At 42.1% G+C, this 20614-nt stretch overlaps 1 protein-coding gene across 3 annotated transcripts in view; it reads right to left on the reverse strand.

The window, feature by feature from the left end:
- Positions 1–20614, reverse strand: part of ZNF827 (zinc finger protein 827) — a 181100-nt gene that overhangs the window by 94027 nt on the left and 66459 nt on the right. For all 3 annotated transcript variants that reach the window (XM_081246985.1, XM_081246986.1, XM_081246987.1), the window contains exon 5: positions 15368–15601. In XM_081246985.1, coding sequence (XP_081103111.1) covers positions 15368–15601 — 234 coding nt within the window. The remainder of the gene's footprint in view (positions 1–15367; positions 15602–20614) is intronic.

Below are 20614 nucleotides of genomic sequence, written 5' to 3' on the forward strand. Positions count from 1 at the left end.
ATTTCCCATAAGTCTCATGCTCTGCATGATGCTTTGCGTTTTCAGAGAGCAGCAAGGTGGGAGTGAAACAGCCTCTGGGCAGCCATGCCCTCACCCTATAACTGGGGCTGCGTCCCCAGTGCAATGCACAGAAACACAGTTCCGTTCTTGTTATGAAAATTAAGAACCTGATGCATAGATGCTGAGTGTGATTCCTCCTTCCCTCTCTCTTCTCCTACCCTGTCTCTCTTCAGGAGCCATCACATGGAACAGAAGGACATGCACATTGAGACAGGTCTTAAGTTCTTTAGAGGACTGGATTGGTACATGCTTCTCCATGGGAAGTTATCTATTAAACTTCATTTGTCTGAATGGATAAAGGAGATGTGGTACATATATACAATGGAATACTACTCAGCCATAAAAGAGAATGAATTAATGCCATTTGCAGCAACATGGATACAACTAGAGATCATCATACTAAGTGAAGTAAGTCAGAAAGAGAAAGACAAACACCATATGATATCACTTATATGTGAGATCTAAAATATGACACAAATGAACAGAAACAGAATAACGGGCATGGAGAACAGACTTGTGGTTGCCGGGGGAGGAATGGAGCAGGAGGCTGGGGTGAGCAGATGCAATCTATTATATATAGATGGGTAAACAACAAAGTCCTACTGTACAGCACAGGGAACTATATTCAATATCCTATGATAAACCATAATGGAAAAGAATATAGAAAAAAGAATGTATATGTATGTATAACTGAATCACTTTGCTGTACAACAGTAATTAACACAACATTGTAAATCAACTATACTTCAATTAAAAAAAAAAAAAACTTCATTTGTCTCTGCAGTGGTCCTTGGTGAGGTAAAAGCTCTCCAGTCCTGCTCTGAGGAAGGAAACTCGTGCCTGGGGCTTATCCACGGCAGCTGCCACATCCCAGGAGAGGCAACACAGGCTCCTACTGTCCCTATTGGACACATTGGTCATCTGTTCCTGGGGAAGAAGAGAAGAAATGCTCTCCACAAAAGAAAACAGTGGTGCAGCAGTTTTTCTCTAGTTTTCCTAATACACAAGAACTTTCAAGAACAGCATTCCACTGCCTCTTCTTGGAACAGCAGAATGGGAGACATTCTCAGGAATGAATAAAATGCATGGTCTCTGGACTTGAGGGTAACAGGCACAGCTGAGGGCACGGGTGCTAAATGGTGTGAGGTAGGGAATTGAATTTTTCCCCCTCAATTAAAAAAAAAAGGAAAAAACAGTATTTTTCAACAGAAGAAACTTACAATGACCTCCATCACACACACACACACACACACACACACATTTCACCCAGAACTGCACAGAAGGAAATGAGCAAATCATGAGACCAAGCCAGTATCTATGAGGAAAACACGCAAAGCTCTACACAAACTTAAATAATTCATTAGGTAATTAATTGATTAATTAAATCAGACCATCTTTCCCAGGTGGTGAAACCAATCTGCACAGTAATCTAAACATTAGGAGAATCTTGTTTAAAATGGTGGAACGATGGGTCTAGGTTTTTTGTATGCTCCTTCCTTCTTCTCTCTCTCTCTCTCTCTCACACACACACACACACACACACGCACATGCACACACCCCACATTTTTTATTCCTATAACAATTGCAAAGACATTTTATCGGAATTGGCCCTTTGAATTGGATCAGCAAAACCATAAGAAAACTTGCATTTCCCCTCTTTATCAGTACACAACCTGGCAACTTAGAAAGGAGAATTAACAAATGTCTGAAGAGTGAGCTGTGCACACTAGAATTCACTATTAAGTGGACAGGGGTAAGCAGGAGGTCAACTCAGAAAGACAAAATAAGGAGCACCCAGTGTTCCATTTTATTAGCTGTTCTGTGTCTGCAAGGAAAAATATGCCCTAAAACAAACAAACAAACAAACAAAACAACAGAACTCAAACTTTAAAGATCATAAAGAGTGAGTGAGACCTGGAAGTCCACTTTCAGGGGTCCAAGAAACATATCATTTTCCATCAGAGCAAAGCACTAGAAGTTTATTCTTCCGAGCATTTTTCAATTAGTCTTCATCTCCTTGACATCAGCAAGCAACATAAGAGGTCGTCGTCTGAGATAACTTAGCTGGGCATTTGCCAGTGTTTTCAGACTGGCCATAAAACGGGACCCACAGCTGAAGCACAAGTTCTGGAATTGATTCAGGGTATGACCCTGCCCAGGGTTAAACTACACAGGGGGCTCCCTGACGTAAAGGAAGGTCCCTCAGATTGGCCATGGGGAAGGTGATCACAAGTCAGAATACGTCCATCACACATAACAAATGCTGCCTTCAATTTCACTTTTGTCCCAAGGACAAGAATTAAAATCCTTGAGTCACTGGGGGCTCCAGGAGATCAGCTTCTCCAACCAGCAGAAAACGTGGAGGGGTCCAGTCATTATCTGTTGAACTCTGAGTGTCCCGGTGTTAAAGTAAAACCTCTCCCAATCGTCTTGTTTTCTTTTCATTTGATGATTTCACGAGGAATTAGCTAAAGATGTGCGTTTAAACTGTAGGTCTGCCATTTGGTAACGTTCCAAATGATCTCATTTTAAAAAAATTAACCTATGTTTCATCTAACGTCCAGAATATACTCTTCTTGTCTCACATTAAAAAAAGAAAAAAAGAAAGAAGAAGGGTCAATTAAAGTATCGGATCTAAGCCTCAAGCGATTTAACATCATTATCTTTTGCCATTTAATAAATCCAAGTCCTGTCCACCTCATCTGTTGTGATGAATAGGCCTTTATATATCTTTCTATGAACCTGAATGCAGGAAGGGTGTGGGGGGGTGTGTGCATGTAGATTTTAAACAGAACTTCTGAAAGATTCAGCAGAATTCCTGCTGACATAAAAAAAGGACCAAAAAGCAAGATCCATCTCTGTCCGGTGATGGGTTGGCCATTGCTTGATGCTCAGGGAGGAACGGGGAGTCTTTAATGCCCAAGGAAAGGAAGGAGCAAATGAAGAGTTTTATTTCAATAACTGAGAGTTTTACCAGACTTTTAAATATTTTCCACTAACAGATGGTAAAAGGGCTTTAGTATATGCAGACAAGTTTAAAATGCTTTTCTTAGGTGGTGCTAAATATTACTGAATCGTGTCCCAAGGATATCTCTGTTGAGAAGCCCTGACTGCTTTTCTTCCATCGGTCAGTGTTTCCAGCAGGCAGGGAAGGGCTGGTAAGATGGTGTAGAGAGAAGAACACTGCATAATAACAGAGACTGAACCCAGGCACGACCCAGAGTGAGCATGGGCAGTGGTGGATGGGGTGGGAAGGGAATGCGGGCTCACGCAGGAGAGGACACTGTCTTGTTCACCTTGGTGTCCCTAGGGCCCAAAATGGGGCTTAGAAAATAGTAGGGGCTCAATAAATAGTGCTGAATGAACGAGTACCTGAACGAAAACAACAACCACAAAAAGAAAGACCATAAAGGAGAAAGGGAAAGCTATGATGAGAAGTAGAGAAGAGCTAAGGTACAGAGTGCACTTAACCCCCTTTACAAACTTTTGCCAAAAATCAAAGCCCTCATGGTCAATGATACATGAGCCTCTGCTTACGATGGGGCAACATCCTGGGTACCATGCCTGTGGGAAACCTTGGAGTGGGGACCAGACCATGTGATGGTGGGAAACGTTCCCTCTGGGCTCTAATTCCTCATACTTCTTGGAGACATGGAGTGCATGGATAGTCTCCAAATGCATTTTAGCTGGGTTTCAACCTTCTTTTCCAAATGTTTGAAAAATCAAAGCTACTTGCAAGTAACGTAAGTGACATCTTAATGTCCTTTCCTCTCTCTGTTCCTGTGTCCTCTCTAGCGCAGGTGGTGAAGAGTGACAAACAGTGAACCAGGACCAGGGGGATGAGAAGGCGGGACCCCTAAGTGAGAAGTAGGCCCTCATGCTTGATCTCTTCCTGTTACACCTGGGGTGAGGACTTCAGCCCTGGGCATCTCCAAGAAAGCTGAGGAGTCACATAGGAAAATCTTTCTAATATGAACAACGTTTTGTAGGAGAAACTATGTTATACAGTGTTAGGGTGGAATAAACATACACACTACAATGTATAAAATAGATAACCAGCAAGGACTTAGTGTATAGCAAAGGGAACTTTACTCAATATATTTCAATAATCTATAATGGAAAAGAATCTAAAAAAGAATAGATGTACGTATATATATGTATAACCGAATCACTTTGTTGTACACCTGAAACTAACACAACATTGTAAATCAACTCTACTTTAACAAAATGTTTAGTTTTGAAAAAAAAATTTTTAATAAAGTAAATAAAAAATAAAGTTTTTTTTTTTTAAGAATCAATTTTATTTATTTATTTATTTTTGGTTGCATTGGGTCTTTGTTGCTGCACGCGGGCTTTCTGTAGTTGCGGCAAGCGGGGGCTACTCTTCGTTGCAGTGTGCAGGGGCTTCTCTTGCTGCAGAGCACAGGCTCTAGGTGCACGGGCTTCAGTAGCTGTGGCACATAGGCTCAGTAGTTGTGGCACACGGGTTTAGTTGCTCTGCAGCATGTGGGATCTTCCCGGACCAGGGATAGAACCCGTGTCCCCTGCATTGGTATGCGGATTCTTAACCACTGCGCCACCAGGAAAGTCCCCCAAATAAAGGTTTTAATACAAGTGATTGAAAGAAGACAACGATCTGTCTCGATTAAATGATCCCAAGTCCCCAGTTTTCTTCTTTATTCTACAGCTTTCAAAAAATAAGTGCAGACGGGGCTTCCCTGGTGGCGCAGTGGTTGAGAGTCTGCCTGCCGATGCAGGGGACATGGGTTCGTGCCCCGGTCCGGCAAGATCCCATATGCCGCGGAGCGGCTGAGCCCGTGAGCCATGGCCGTTGAGCCTGCGCGTCCGGAGCCTATGCTCCACAACGGGAGAGGCCACAGCAGTGAGAGGCCTGCGTACCGCAAAAAAAAAAAAATAAGTGCAGAAAAAAATTATCTACATAACACACAATAGGTTGGCTACGTAAGCACTGATGAATCCCAAATGAAGATTTCTGCCAGTATTTAAAGGTGGAGTGAGGCACAATGATTCTGCTCCCAAGGTAAGTCCCACAAATCACTGCCATTTCACCTTTAGTCCCATTAATCCTTCAGCTCTGCTAAGGGTCCCTCTCCCTCTCGACCAGTGGGCTATTAAATATACCTTTGGCAACATGGACGTGGACCACAGGAAGCCTCCAGAAAGCCTGTCCCCCTGACTGCTCCGACTCCAAGAGAGTAGGAAGAGTTTTGGTAGCGACAGGAGAGAAGCATGTGTGTGTGTGTTTAGGTGGGTCTACGGGGCTAAGGTTGGCAGTCAGAGGAAGTAAGGAAACAAGTTCGTGATGTATTCTTTAAAGAGTGATCCTCACCACTTGATTTTGCACATAAGATAAGAGATGGTGGGTCACATGAATATTCTAACATTGCCCGCCACTTCTCCAGCTGTGGAGATAAGTGATACAAGCATGTGGAAGCCATGAGAAACCAGGAAATGTGCTCGAATCCAACTGCAATCCCATATTTAGAAAACAGGAAGTAAATCAACTCACAGCACGAACTCAAGATGGCCTCAATATTGGGAAAATGTATACATGGGTGGAGTAAATAGAAGACTTATTAGGGAGAAGATCAAGAATGTTATAGGTTCTCACACTTTGATAATGAGAAAATACCACTCTTCAAGCCTTCATCTTCCTATAAGAGTAGCAGAAGCTAAAAGGGAGAAATAGTTCTCTTCAGGAAAGTTTTCCATTCTTGGGCTAATAGAGACACTCCCCGGCCCAATGGAAGTGGGCTCCATCAGTCTCACCCTGTGTGTATCTTCCGGTGCTCAATGTGGCTGATGGGCCCGAGTACCGTCACCCAGTCGAGCTCCTGCTCAGCGGGACGGTGGGATGTGGCCACTCAGCAGCAGACAGAGGATTCCCTTCTCCAGAGGTAGGGCTGTGATACCAGCCTGTAGCCAGATGGGCACAGAAGCCATGGGGTTTAATTATACATGCAAATGTTCCCCTTCTTTGACATGGATAAGTTAAAGGCTAAGGGTTAATATGACAATGAGAAGAAAAACCATCGTGGAATGAGAATGTTTGAGATCTCTCACTGAGGAAAATAATGACCGTGCTCTCCCTCACAAGACCATAACTGTGGTAATATATAGCCAAAGAGTCTGAGGGGAGGAGCCATAAAAAGCCAAGAGTGGTGTAAGAGATTCTAATGAAGTGACAAGATGCACAGCTTCTACCTGGCAGGGAAATTTGTCCTCTGAGAGAAAAATGGAACAGAATGTTTGACTGGTTACACAAATATTTGCACTCACACTGCAGTTGGCTCCCTCAGAAAATAAAGCTTCTTGTTAAGAGTTGTCACCATCAAATAGTACTTACTAATGGCCTCTCTGTGCTACTGTTTGTGTCATGTGTCATGTCTGTAGAAATGGTTTTTTTTAAATTTCTATCAGAAAACAGAAAATGACACAGGAATACAGGAGACGGGCACGCTAGGCTGACTGTGATCACATCTCCTAGGTGGCATTCTCAGTTCTTTTGCTCAGTATTGTAAAGGATCTGGAACCCCTTCACCACGCCCAACCCCACCTTGCACCCCTTGCCTTACAGCCTTCCATCCCCCAGTCCAGCCAAACAGAAACGGCATCTGTAATGAAGGTGGAGCCTATGAAATTCCTTTCTGAGCTTTTGCCTGGTTTCTGAAACACAGGCCAATACAAATTTTTGTAGCTATATTAACATATGTACTCTGCACCGGGGAGATGATGGTAAGACAAGAGCCCTTTTGAGTCCGGCCTTTCTGAGGCCCAGGCCTCAGTGTGGGAGAGGAAGGAAGCCGGGTCAAGAAAGCAAAAGGGTGGTCAAAGGGTGAGGGCTCTAAGGGGAAAAGGAGGCACAGAGGCGCTGGCCTGGGGTGTGAGCCCGGAGAGCTCCGCCAGGAGGTGCGGGAAGCAGAAGCCGCCACTCAGGTATATGGACTCGGGGATTTGGAAGCTGTGTGTGGAATCCCAAAATAAATAGAAGGGGGCTTACTAGTCAAAGAGTGAAGGTCACACCAGTTATGGTGGGAGCTTCTGTTAGAAGCAAGTCCCCTCTTCTTGCTGGGAAGAGAATGGCCCTTCCAGAGCTGCATACAGCTATTTCCCACTCTGTCCTGTCTAAACAACCAGATAAATAACACCAAGGTATACCCTCTGAGCTTAACAAAATCTAGACCTTCAAGAAAGGAATTCTCTGGACATATACACAGGTTACTTTTTTTTTTTTTTTTTTTTTTGGTACACGGGCCTCTCACCGCTGTGGCCTCTCCCATTGTGGAGCACAGGCTCAGCGGCCATGGCTCACGGGCCCAGCCGCTCCGCGGCATGTGGGATCTTCCCAGACCGGGGCACGAACCCGTGTCCCCTGCATCGGCAGGCGGACTCCCAACCACTGCGCCACCAGGGAAGCCCCCCAGGTTACATTTTTATCTTATTAAAGTGATCTATTCCATGTTTATGTAAGAGTTTCTGCACTCCAAACATCTGCAATTCTCACTGAGTTTTCAAGTGCTAAAAAAGAGCCTAATTGCTTATTTATGATTTAACTCCCCCAGTTATGGGTTTCTGTGTATATGTGTGTGTGTGTGTGTATGTGTGTGTATACACACACACACACGTATATCCTGAGAGTAGCTTAGGATATATATGGCAATGACAAAGTGATCTCCTCATTAGTTGTAAGACCACTATTGGTTATATTCATTAAAAGTCATTTAAAAAGTTGACATATGAATATCCTTTGCCATCAGCTGAAGTACAGAATGCTATAGCAAAAACAGAAATCAGGGAGGTCAAGTCAGGCTTCATAGGCTTTGTATCTGAAAACTAAATATGGTGCTAATATACATAAAGACAGGCTTTCATGTTAATATTAAACAAGTCTTCACTTTTTACCCAATTTTTGGAATTATGGAAATTCCTCATCCTTTTGTTGCTTGTTGCTTGTGATAATTTCCTAATTATCACAAGCAACAAGCAACAAAAGGAAAGAGAGATAAATTGGATTATAATTAAAACCTTTTGCGCTGCAAATAATACCATCAAGAAAGTGAAAAGACAATCAGCAGAATGAGAGAAAGTATAATATTTGCAAATCATACATCCGATAAGAGACTTACATCCGGATAAGGAACTTTTACAGCTCAAGAGTAAAATGACAAATAACTCAATTAAAAAGTTGGAAAAGAACTTGAGTAAACATCTCTCCAGGAAATATATACAAATGGCCAATAAGCACATGAAAATATGCTCACCATCATTAGTCATCAGGGAAATGCAAATCAAAATCACGATGAGATACTAGCTCACACCCAGCATGATGGCTATAATAAAAAAGACAGACAATAACAACTTTTGGCAAGGATGTGGAAGAATTCAAACTCCCATCCATTGCTGTGGGGATATAAAACGGTGCAGCTGCTTGGCGAAACAGCTTGGCAGTTCCTCAAAATGTTAAATGTAGAGTTGCCATTTGACCCAGGAATTCCACTTTGAGGTATATACCCAAGAGAAACAAAACATATGTCTACACAAAAACTTCAAATGTTCTTATCAGCAAAAGTTGGGCAACAACCCGAATGTTCAACAATGGATGAATGGATAAACAAAATGTGGTATATCCATTTTATACCATGTATAAAATTAGTATTGCATTATTGGTATATCCATTCCAATAATGTCCGATGGAATATTATTCAGCCATAAAAAGGAATAAAGCACTGATGCATGTTACAACATAGATGAGCTTTGAAAACATTACGCTAAGTGGAAGAAGACACTTCTTGGGTAATTACGTTCATATGGAATGTCCACAGTACGAAAATCTATTGAGAGGCGGTAGACTAGGAGCTTGGAGAGTGTTTGGTGGAGATGGGAGGTAAAAAGTGAGTGCTAATGCGTATAAAGTGTCTTTTTGGGGGGGATGAAAACGTTCTGTAATTAGATGTGGTGGTGGTTGCACAACTTTGTCAGTATACTAAAAACCACCAAACTGCACACTTTAAATAGGTGAATTTTATGGTATGTGAATTAAATCTCAATAAGGATGTTGAGAAAGTGGGATGGTATTTAAAAAAGCAGTCTAGAAGTCCCCTCTGAGACATGACAATCTGAAATATATATATATATATATATATATACATATATGTATATCATTAGAAAAGCATAGTACTGGGTTCAGTAGGTTTCTCTAGGTGCTCCAGAAAAGCATTTTTCAATTGCAGACTGATTAGACTAGGCCATTTTGACATTTTCATGCTTTCACATTCCTCAGCACCACCTATGTGACAACGGGATAAATAGACAATATTCATAAATAAAATACTTTTCTAACCGATGCTTCTAAATTCCTCTTTAGCTCGTTTCCAGTTGGCTAACATGTCCACCTGTTCACTTGAGGCGCGTGCTCTACTTTCCACCGTAAGCAAGGAGCATCACAGGAACTAGGTAGACCTAGGCCTCCCATGGTCTGTCCACCCTCCAATTAAATAACCCGTAAGTCGGAAGGAGCGAAACGAGAGATGATAGTAATGTAACCTGAAGACGCCTGTTTTCCATCCTTGCGGATCATCACTGAAGTCATAGCTTAGAAAGTGTGATAGACTACGCTTTCCCGAGGGAGAAATATCAAATACAACAGTGCATAGTTTTTGCCCTGAGGACCGATGTAGCTAAAATCCCTACTTCCGCTCAAGGAATTCTTTAGAACAGCAGAGTCTCCGACAGGACTTTGGATTTGTCGGGGCTGAGGGCGGGGAGCTTTTCCCTCCTAAAGGAATGCACACGTTGCCCAGGAAGAATCCTGACATTTAACAGCAAAGCACATGGGGAAAAAGCAACATTATCTGAGGCTAACAACCAACGCTATCTTGATTTATTAGGTACACATGCCCTTCTAAAAAAGGTTCCCAGATACCATTATATCCTAATAAATGAAAAAGAATCTCCACTGAAGACAGATGATTCTTTTTAAAAGGCAAAATGTGCATTTAAGAGAGCTTTCTTCTCTGTCCGTATCAACCCAAGGCACTCTTGTTTGGATGGACCAAACGTATTTCTCTAATTAACCATTTCCTCAGCACAGTGCTTCTCAAAACTTATCTTTCAGAATCACCTATAGGGTTACAAAGAACTCGAGAGTTTCAGCTGGGTCCACCGTAAAGCTCAAGAATTTGCATTTCTATCACCTCCCTGTCTTCTCCAACTCATGCTGATGCTGCTGGTCTGGGGACCACACTTAGAAGCAGGGCCTCAGCACATACAGAGTTGCTGCTGGGTAGGCTGAGTCCTGGCTGGGCAGTCTTCTCCACCAGAAAGGAAAGGCAAGCATCACCCAAAGGCCAAAACACATTTACATTCAATATTTAAATAACAGCAATGACCATAATCTGCTCCCCGAACTTTTGGTGTTCAGACGTATTGCTTATCTTCCTGGTCTCACACTACCCTCACTCTTGCCCATCCAAGGTGCGTTTCTGGGGATTCTTCTCCTCCCAGCGATCCTACATGACAGCAGCCATGTCTGCTCAACATGCCCTTTTTCCTAGATACAGCAGAAGTTTCCACTGGTGGGCCCCAATTGGAGCTGAGGCAATCAGCTGGAATTTGGGATTGGGACTAAGACATTTCTGTTTAGGGACTTCCTTGGCGGTTCAGTGGTTAAGCTTTCACCTTCCAATGCAGGGGGTGCAGGTTTGATCCCTGTTCAGGGAGCTAAGATCCCACATGCCTCGCGGCCAAAAAAGCAAAACATAAAACAGAAGCAGTACTGTAACAAATTCAATAACGACTTTAAAAATGGTCCACATCAAAAAAATCTTAAAAAAAAAAAAGACATTTCTGTTTAGATGCTCTTTTGAACAAGGGGTATACTCAGAAGCCGATGGCAATTGTCATGTTCCACCATGTGGGCTGGATATCAGAAAAAGTCCGTCTGTTGAGCAGAGAAGCAGGGATGAGCAGGGACCTCCTGGGCTCCATTCGGTCTTCCAGTCCCTGGCTTCAGTGGAGGCCTGACACCCTGCTGCATCCCTACCTTTGCGTTCATTCCAGAAGTCAACCCCAAACCTGCACCTTCTATTAAATTCCTCTTTCCTGCCTAAACTAGCTGAAGAGGATTTGTTACTTACAATCAAAAGGGCCCTGATTAAAACTGTTAACAAAGTCAGTCTCTGGGTACCTTTCCTCTCTGCTTCAGTTCACCTCGGAGATTGAATTCACCTTAAAACTTCATCCTAGCCAAGTTACCTGCTTCTAAATATCTCTGCACTAAAGCCCTTTCTTACGTAGGTGATTCCCTGAACCCTACATCACTATGTATTTCAAATCCAGGACCTGCCTGGATTCCTCTACAAGAGGCAATTATAATTTATATTTCTCTCCAAGACTAGGTGGGGATAAATGAATATAAATCAGAAATGAATATAAATCGATGCAGTTTCCCTCTGTGAGCACAGAAAAAGGAAAACCAATAGACGTGTTTTGAATCAAGGTCTAATGTGAGGTTTTATTTACCATGTTAGATCAATTTAAATGTTTAATTTTTCATTAATGTTTCTGAATAGCTCCAGCCTTCCAGCTACTTATTTTTTGTGGGATTCGTCTTTTTAAATGGCATTCTTATCTACTACTTCTTGGTTCAACCATACATGTGGTACATTTTATATATGCATGACCAAGGTAGAAGAGGGCATTTCTTTGTTTCTTTGAGCGTAGCTACGTCTCTTCTTTTCTTTATTGAGGTATAGTTGATTTACAATATAGCTACTTCTTTTAAAGCACAACAGAGACAGAGGAGATAAAACTTTGGGTCACTTAGAGCATTATGTCACGCCTGTGATAACACATTTGTTCTTTAAGTTTTCAAAGTCACTAGACGTTGCAAAACCAGAGATTAAGACTGACTTGATTCTCTTAGTCTGTCTGATGTTACCTAGCCTCTCTATTGGACTTCAGGATTTGGGCCTCCTTAAATCAAGACTTCTGGGAATTATCTTTGGCAAATATACACTTAGCAGAAAAGTCTGATTATCTTGGCTTTCTCATGTCAAGTAACAACAGGTAGTCCCAGACACCCAGTGGTTTCCTTAGAGTGGGTTGCTTTCTTTATGGTAATCAATTTACTTGGCCCAGCTGTCAGGCACTTGACTGCCCAGTTGACAAATGGAAATAGGAAGGAAGAAACCTCAGATTTTCTTAAACACACAGTTAATGAAAATTTTCACCTGGTTGTTAACGCATCTGTGTTTTCCCCATAAAACATAAATGTTAATTTGGAAAACAATATATCTACAGAGGTTTCTCCACCTAGGAAAGTTTCACCTGATATTTGACCTGGCCAACATCCATCGTGAAGGAGTTAACATAAATTAATTTAAAACCGGAAATGAGGCAGCCAAGTTGTTGACTAGTGTCCTCTTCTTAATTCAAGGCAAAGACTGAAACGGCCTAAACTACGACAGGTCGTAGCATTGCTTCTCAAGGAAATAAGTAAGAGAGATGAAAAATCCTCTTATTCCACATGGTAGCTATTCTTTGGGTCAAAACTGAAAGAAGGAAGAAAGATGTATGATAATGCATGGGACGTACTTTTCTCACCTAACTCTTCCTAACCATATGGATTTTCCCCAGCAGGACAGAAGACCATAAGTGAAAATTAGCAAGGCAGGGACTCCCACCCACAGGAATACCTGCATCAAGGCTTTGGGGTATTAGATGAGGAGCAGCCCTGACTACCTGCACAGATGCTTTGAGAAACGCATGACGACTCTTGTCTATACAGAGACAGGAAATAGCATGGAAAGGGGGGCCTGAAGACACTGACAGGTCCTTTCCTCAGATGGCTTTCAGGGCATAAACATAGAAATTGTTAAAATTATAACTTGAGGAAAGACAGCATAGGCGGTTTTTTCCTAACATCTTCCTTCTTCCAAGAGCACCGATCCCCCCGTGATTAGAAACCCTAATATCCACTTTAAACCTAATAAAGGGTGAGTCCTCTTTACCTTGCGGCTTCGGAATGAAAAGACATTTGTGTTTTTTTTTAAGTCACATTCCTATTTTTAGGGCTGACTTGGAAACTTCTTCGCAGTTTAGTGACCACAGTCTGCTAGACTGTAGAAGTATGAAGTTCCAAGGGCAAAGCACTGATTGAATGAATTCCATTGCCCTGGATGACTAGACCACAAGCACCTAGAAGGTAGGGACTGTGATGCATATTTCTTTGACCTAAGTCAAAGCATACAGAATACTGGAAAATTTTTTCAGGGCAAAACAATAATTATCTTAGTCTTCAAACAAGTTTTCATTTCCACAGCATGGGGCAGGGCAGATGCCCTTTGGAAACACGACCATGTCATCCATTCAACTATTGCCGTTTTTGTTTTGTTTTTGTTGTTTTTTTTTTTTTAATTTTTGGTCACGCCACACACCTTGCAGGTCCTTCGTTCCCTGACCAGGGATGGAACCCGTGCCCTTGGCAGTGAAAGCGTGGAGTCCTAACCACCGGACGACCAGGGAATTCCAGATTCCACTACTGTCGAACCCCACAGCACGTGTACTCACTAACACCCAACATAAACATTTAGAAGAGCCATTGCTGACCACAAATACCATTAAATGTGCATGGCTGCCTAGCTATATTCTATTTTGGGAATCTCTTAGTACCTAGGAAATGATTTCATACTCCATTGTCTCAAACTGCATCATCCAAAAGGCCTAAGATAAAATGTTTTCCTTAGAGAACATCTTTCCTGAAATCTCATTATTGCATATTATCTTTTGGTGCCACCCTAGCTTCCTCTGCTCACAATGCTGGCTGCACAGTAAACTCTGAAATAGAAATACTGCACACTGGAATCTTACCACCAGGAGGGGATAGGAGTCACTGCTGGAAGAGCGTGAAAGTCTATGTTATGGGAGAAGCATCAGAGAGCTGTGTGACCTCTGAATTGACTGGAAAACCAACAGACAGATTACTGTATGTCACCAAGACCTTTTGACACAGGAGGGAGGCTTCAAAGTATGTGGGCTCGAACATCATTTTTTTAAACTTGCAGCTTTTAGCAATTAGCACAATCTTGCTAGAACTCCCATTTACATAGGAGAAGCTGCGTTATCACTGCGAAGTTTAGAAAAATGGGGTGACAGGGTAATAACCGTACTATGCTTTATCTGTAACAAATCATGTCCCCGGGAGGTTCCAGTGTATTTTAAATTAACATCAAAGGAAAGAATTCTTAACCCCACCAAATGGCAAATACAGGAATTTCCACTGTTCTAATACAACAACCCTAAGTAAATAATTATTAATTTCTTACTTTCCAACCTACTGGTCAACCAGAAACACAGACTTGCTGATGAAATTACACTGGGGAGGGGTCTCCCTAATACATATCTTGCTTTCATCCTCCAAGCACATCAAGTTACAAAGCTGAAAACAGCTTTTGATTCATATTAGTATTTTGAGTAGAGTCTCTAAAAATTATTTTTAAGCAGCAGTGAACTAAGGATGGGATATGACTTGCTAAGTACTATTATTTACATAACTTTTCTTTCCATGTTCTTAAAGTCATATCTTTGAAGTTTAAAACACACTAAATTTCTATCTGTTCTGAAGGGCGTGGGGCAGATAGGAGACTGGGTGGGAAAAAATCCAAAATACATGAATTTCAAGTTCTAACCCACTTTGCCAACATTTGATAGGCTGAAATGACATGTTGATACTAATAAAAATTCTTTGTTTGCCTTAAGAACTTAGATTAGTTACTGTAACCTTCCATTATGAGATTTTCTATTTGTAAAGTCTTATTGCTACTCTATTGGTAATCACTTCAAGTGCCATCTTAATGGTTTATTAAGTTCAGAAAAATATTTTTAATGGTTCTTAAAGAATGTAGTACAAAAACACCAAACAGTGCAAGGTCCTCTATTAGGAAAGAATAGCTATTCTGATCAATTAACAGAAGTGCTTTGAATGTCATTAGAAGCCATTTAAAATTATGACCTACAGCATCTTAGAAAACAGCACTGTTTTCCAACAATTTGCAGGCATAATCAGGAAAGGGGGAGTGTATTTAATAAGACAGGTACACGGCTAACATCCGCAAACAAACTCACACACAACACAGGAATTTTAGCGAAGTAATCCAATCATTCCTGAATTCACTGCAATAATGTGATATTGCCGCCATCAGGCTAATTATAACCCATTCAGGAAGCAGCCCAGGTGGCTTGCAAGTGATGGTATCAGAATGTGAATATTTTAGAAGAAATCAAGTACCTGATAGTTTCATGAGAAGTTCAGATGCTGCTTTGACTGACATATCCCGCCTTAGTACGTTGCCCTTTGCTTCCTGGGGCTTAAGTGTGTCCTCAGAGATGCTCGGGGCTGGCACTTCAGACTCGGGGCTGAACACATAGTTGGACCGAGGCAACGTGGCACTTAGAGCCTCCTCTTCCTTAGGCTCCTCTTTCACTTTAAAATTAAGATTCATGGGCTCCTTCTGATTTGCAGCTGTCAAAAGAAGAAAAGGGTTACACACATATACCTGTATGAAAGGCCAGTCCCACTCTTAGCTGTTTCCAACTTAATGAAGTATGTCATGCATGATCACATCTTGCTAACGCAGGAGGGACCACAACCCGATCAAAACAGGCTGAGCCCTGAGCACAAAAATACAAGTCACTCCATGAGCGGAGGACTTAGAAGAGTGTGGGCTTCTGAATCTTTGGAACCTATCGTATTTTAGGAAGTGCTGCCTCTACAACGCGTTTGGGCATTTTCCCTTTGGTTTCCAGTGTCTTCTTTCCTGCATATGCTGCTGCTTCTCTGACCTATTAGCACTCTCCCTACCTAATTCTATTATAGAATAATGCTTTCAGACCGTTATTCTGCCATAAACTATTGAATATAAACATGAGTCAGAGGCAAAAACCAAAGCAAAAACCTAGAATGCAGCGGTCAGGTGAGGATGGAGAATTTGCCAAAGAGAAAAGCTCAGAATGGAGATACATCACTTTTGCCTTATTATAAGCTGATGCTACTGTTCCACAAACTGTGGGGCATGCACTTGGTATTGTCCTTCTGGTCACTATCTGTAGCCCAAGTTATCTCCGAGTCCACAATGGGCATTTTTAAGAGAAAAAAATTTTATTTTGGAATAATTTTAGATTTGCAGAGAAGTTGCAAAGAGGGGTCAAAGAGTTCCCATACATCCTTTACTCAGCGGTCCCTAAAGTTTACACCTTACGTAACACCATGGAGCGTTTGTCAGAACGAAGAAATTCACATTACTATGATCTAAGATCCAGATTTTATTCAGATTTCACCAGTTTTTCCACTAATGTCCTTTTTCCATTTCTAGCATGGTTGGCTGGTATGGAGTGTGTGGTCAGGGCAGAGCTAACTGGCCTATTATGGGATAGATTCTGTGGCTTGGCTACACCTTACCAGGCCTTCACCCACTGAGCTACATACTGCTTCCTGGTCTTTCTTGGGAAAAACCAAGAAGGGAGACTAGCAGCCTCTTTTACCACTTGTCACTTTCACAGCCATCTTGCTCTCCTTTAAAGGGCCACAGAGTAGGACCTTTAAGTTGGTTAATTTAGGTGTGCTGGTATTTTAAGAAACAAGATCTCATCCTAATACAGAGTTCTTAGAAATGCTTCTTAGAATGAGCCTTGGGCTTCCCTGGTGGCACAGTGGTTAAGAATCCACCTGCCAATGCAGGGGACAAGGGTTCGAGCCCTGGTCCGGGAAGATCCCACATGCCGCGGAGCAACTAAGCCTGAGAGCCACAACTACTGAGCCCACCTGCCACAACTACTGAGCCCTCATGTCAAGACCCCACGCCTAGAGCCCGTGCTCAGCAACAGGAGAAGCCACCACAATGAGAAGCCCGTGCACTGCAATGAAGAGTAGCCCCCGCTCACCACAACTAGAGAAAAGCCCGCACGCAGCAACAGAGACCCAGTGCAGCCAAAAATAAACAAATAAAAATAAATAAATAAATTTATATTAAAAAAAAGAATAAGCCTTAAGCCCACACTTGCTTAACAACAGCAACAACAAAAAGGATGAAAATAAAGCCCCAAAGGGTACGCTTATCACCCCCTTCCCACCATCTACCTCCAGCCAATACATAGACACAAAGTCCTTTCTTTACACCTCACGCCCTTCTAAGAATATCCCTGCTGGAGTCACAAGTTCACACAGACTGGCATATTTGGGAACTGGACCCCAGAGGGCTAAAGTGACACTTGGAAGTTTTACTACCAGAAAGATGAAGAGCTAAGACTAGAACCCAGGTGCACAGGCTGCCCACCCTGTGTCCCCTGCCTAGCTCCACTACACCACTCCTCCATCTCTGGTCCCTGTGTTATAACAACACCTGAATGTAACTTGACTTTCAAGTCTTTGCTAAAATACCACCTTCTCAATGAAGACCGCGAGCATCTTGATCAAAACTGTGACGCCCACCCCACAGTACCCGCAGTCCCCCAAACTGTCTTACCCTACTCTAATTTTCCTTTTTTTTTTTTTAATATTTATTCACTTATTTATTTGGCTGCATCAGGTCTTCGTTGCGGCATGCGGAGTCTTTCGTTGCCATGCGTAGGCTCTGTAGGTGGGGCACATGGGCTCCGGAGCACGTGGGCTCAGTAGTTGTGATGCACATCTTTGTTGCCCTGAGACATGTGGGATCTCAGTTCCCCGACCAGGGACCAAACCCGTGTCCCCTGCACTGGAAGGCAAAGTCTTAACCACTGGACCGCCAGGGAAGTCCTTAATTTTCCTTTTTATCCAAAATACTTATCACCAGACAACATCTTGTTATGGCTTGAATTGTGTCTGCCCCACCTCCCCAAATACAAATGTTGAAGCCCTGACCCTCACTGCGACTGTATTTGGAGATAGGGAGATAATTAGGTTAAACGAGGCCATTAGGGTGTAGCCCTAATCCAATATGACTGGTGTCCTGAGAATAAGAGAGACACAGAGGATGTGCAAACACAGAGGAAAGACCATGTGGGGACACAGCAAGAAGGCAGCCATCTTCAAGCCAAGGAGAGGCCTCAGGAGAAACCAAACCTGTCAGCACCTTGATCTTGGACCTCCAGCCTCCAGAACGGTGAGATTTCTATTGTTTGAGCCACCCAGTCTGTGGTATTTCGCTATGGCAGCCCCAAAGACTAATCCATACTACAAAATTTTCTTATTTATTATGTTAACAATTTATGGTCTATTCCTTCAACTCAAAGGTAGGCTTCATGAAAGCGATAATGTCTGTTTTAATGCTGATGTATCTCGAGTGCCTAGAACTGGGCCTGGCACATAGCAGGAGCTCAACATATATTTGTTGAATAAATAAAATATGTTGGTCACAAATCAGTGACCTCTGCTGGCACTCCATTATTACCTGTGGTAGACAAAAGCTACGAATCCCCAAATATTCCACCAAAGGCAATCGGAAGTGCTTTCCTCAAGTCTGATCATGAGATTGGGGATAAGACCTTCCAGATAAAGTTAAAAGCTCTGCTACTACACCACAGCTCTTACTGAGGTGTCTCTGAATGATCACTTGGACTCTGGCATTACTAAAGGAGGAACCCAGAAAAATCTCAAAGAAAGTGCTGAAAATCTAGCCCTCTGGGGACCGTGCCATTGGCATCTGAGCCCAAGGGAACAAAGACAGTCTGTAGAGCAATCTTCAAGCATGTAGTTTGGACCTCTACAGAAGTTAGCTCCTAAGAGGATTCTGTTTATCTAGCACATTTCTCCCCTTTTAACCATTTCCAGCGGGAGGGAGTGGTTGCTGTCCACCTCCTAAAGCTTCTCTCACGCTAAGCCTTTCTTCCAGAATCCTTCATAAAACCCTTTCCAAGAGCATCCTAAGTTAGTCACGATAGAGTACTTAAATGGTGCTGTCGGGGACTTCCCTGGTGGTCCAGTGGTAAAGAATCTGCCTTCCAATGCAGGGGACACAGGTTCCACCCCTGGTCGAGGAACCAAGATCCCACATGCTGCGGGGCAACTAGGCTCACGTACCACAACTACTGAGCTCGTGTGCCTCAACTAGAGAGCCTGCATGCCACAAACTACAGAGCCCATGCTCTCTGGAACCCGTGTGCCATAACTAGAGAGAGAAAACGTGCACACCACAGCTAGAGAGAAGCCTGTGTGCTGCAACGAAAGATCCCACATGCTGCAACTAAGACCCGATGCAGCCAAAAAAATAAAGAAAATTTAAAAAAAAATAATAAAAAAAATAAATGGTGTGCTATTAAGTCTGTAACTTTGATTCTTTGGGTAGGAACAATATAAAGTGAATGGTTATATATTTTTAAAAATGCTTCAGCCTTGCATCTTTTATTTTTGAAACTTTAAAAAATTGTAAGGTGAGCCTAGGAAAGAGATAAGAAACTACTGAGGCCCTAGAAGCAAATCCCAACTGCTGGAGAGGGCAACCATGAAACCAATGCTCTCTGAAGATATAAGTAGCTTCTGGGAGCATTAGTCAGAATATGTGCTACATAAGACTTAAGAAAAAAAAAAGATATTTGGCATTATTAGTACAACCCAGATTTAACAGAACTGTAATAAGACACTTAAAAAAAATAATATGCAAGCTGTATGTTGCTGTTTTATAAATTTGCAAGGTACTTCACACCTGGTTTTCATTCTGACAATGTCAAGAATGGCATAAAACTAGTAATGTGCCAGGGAAATGTAAATATGGCTAATGACATATCAGAAAACATGTGGGAAACACTCATTTGTCCACGTTTTAGTTTCCCAAACATTTGGATCTAAATAGATGATGTAAAAATAGCAATATGAAGGCTACCCTGCCTTTTTCAATTACCAGAAATATTTACACTGAGAATAGTGCATAAAGCCCTATATTTTAAAATTAATATGACTGCATAATTGCCATCCTTTTTTTATTATCTTAATTTAAAAAATGTTTTTTCTACAGGGAAAGGTGAAACTGAAGATGTTTTCTCTTTGGGGAAATTGTTAAGAGAAAAGCAGTCATTTATGACTCACTGCCTAGTCTTTACTTCATTCTTACCACTAACAAGAAGATCTGTGTACATATGGAACTCAATTTGTAAAGGACTTTCACAGCAAGCACCTTGACTTCCGTTTATGTATTGTCAAGCTTCCAGATACTCCACTTAACTCAGTGAGGAAGCCCCACTAACCAAGAGGTCCCTTTTTTCACTGTTCAAACATTTTGCGACCTGAGAAAATTATGTTTAAAAATTGTGTACATCTGTAAGTTCAGGTGCTCAGTGGAGTTGGGCTGCCATTGAAAGGAAACAAATCAGCTTTTTCTAAATCAGGATTTAGAAAGGATTCAAGACAAAGGCTACTATGGGAAAGGAACGGAAAAGCCACTGGGATAAAATGATTCCAAGTTTCCAATTCTAATAGGCCAGCATGAATGAGTTGTAAAAGGAGCCCATCTTTCCTTTCCGGTGAGGTGTCCTCAGTACACTTCGAGATTCTGTTGAAGCCCCT

Source organism: Mesoplodon bidens (genome assembly GCF_964165515.1).
Source record: "Mesoplodon bidens genome assembly, chromosome: 1".
NCBI lineage: Eukaryota > Metazoa > Chordata > Mammalia > Artiodactyla > Ziphiidae > Mesoplodon > Mesoplodon bidens.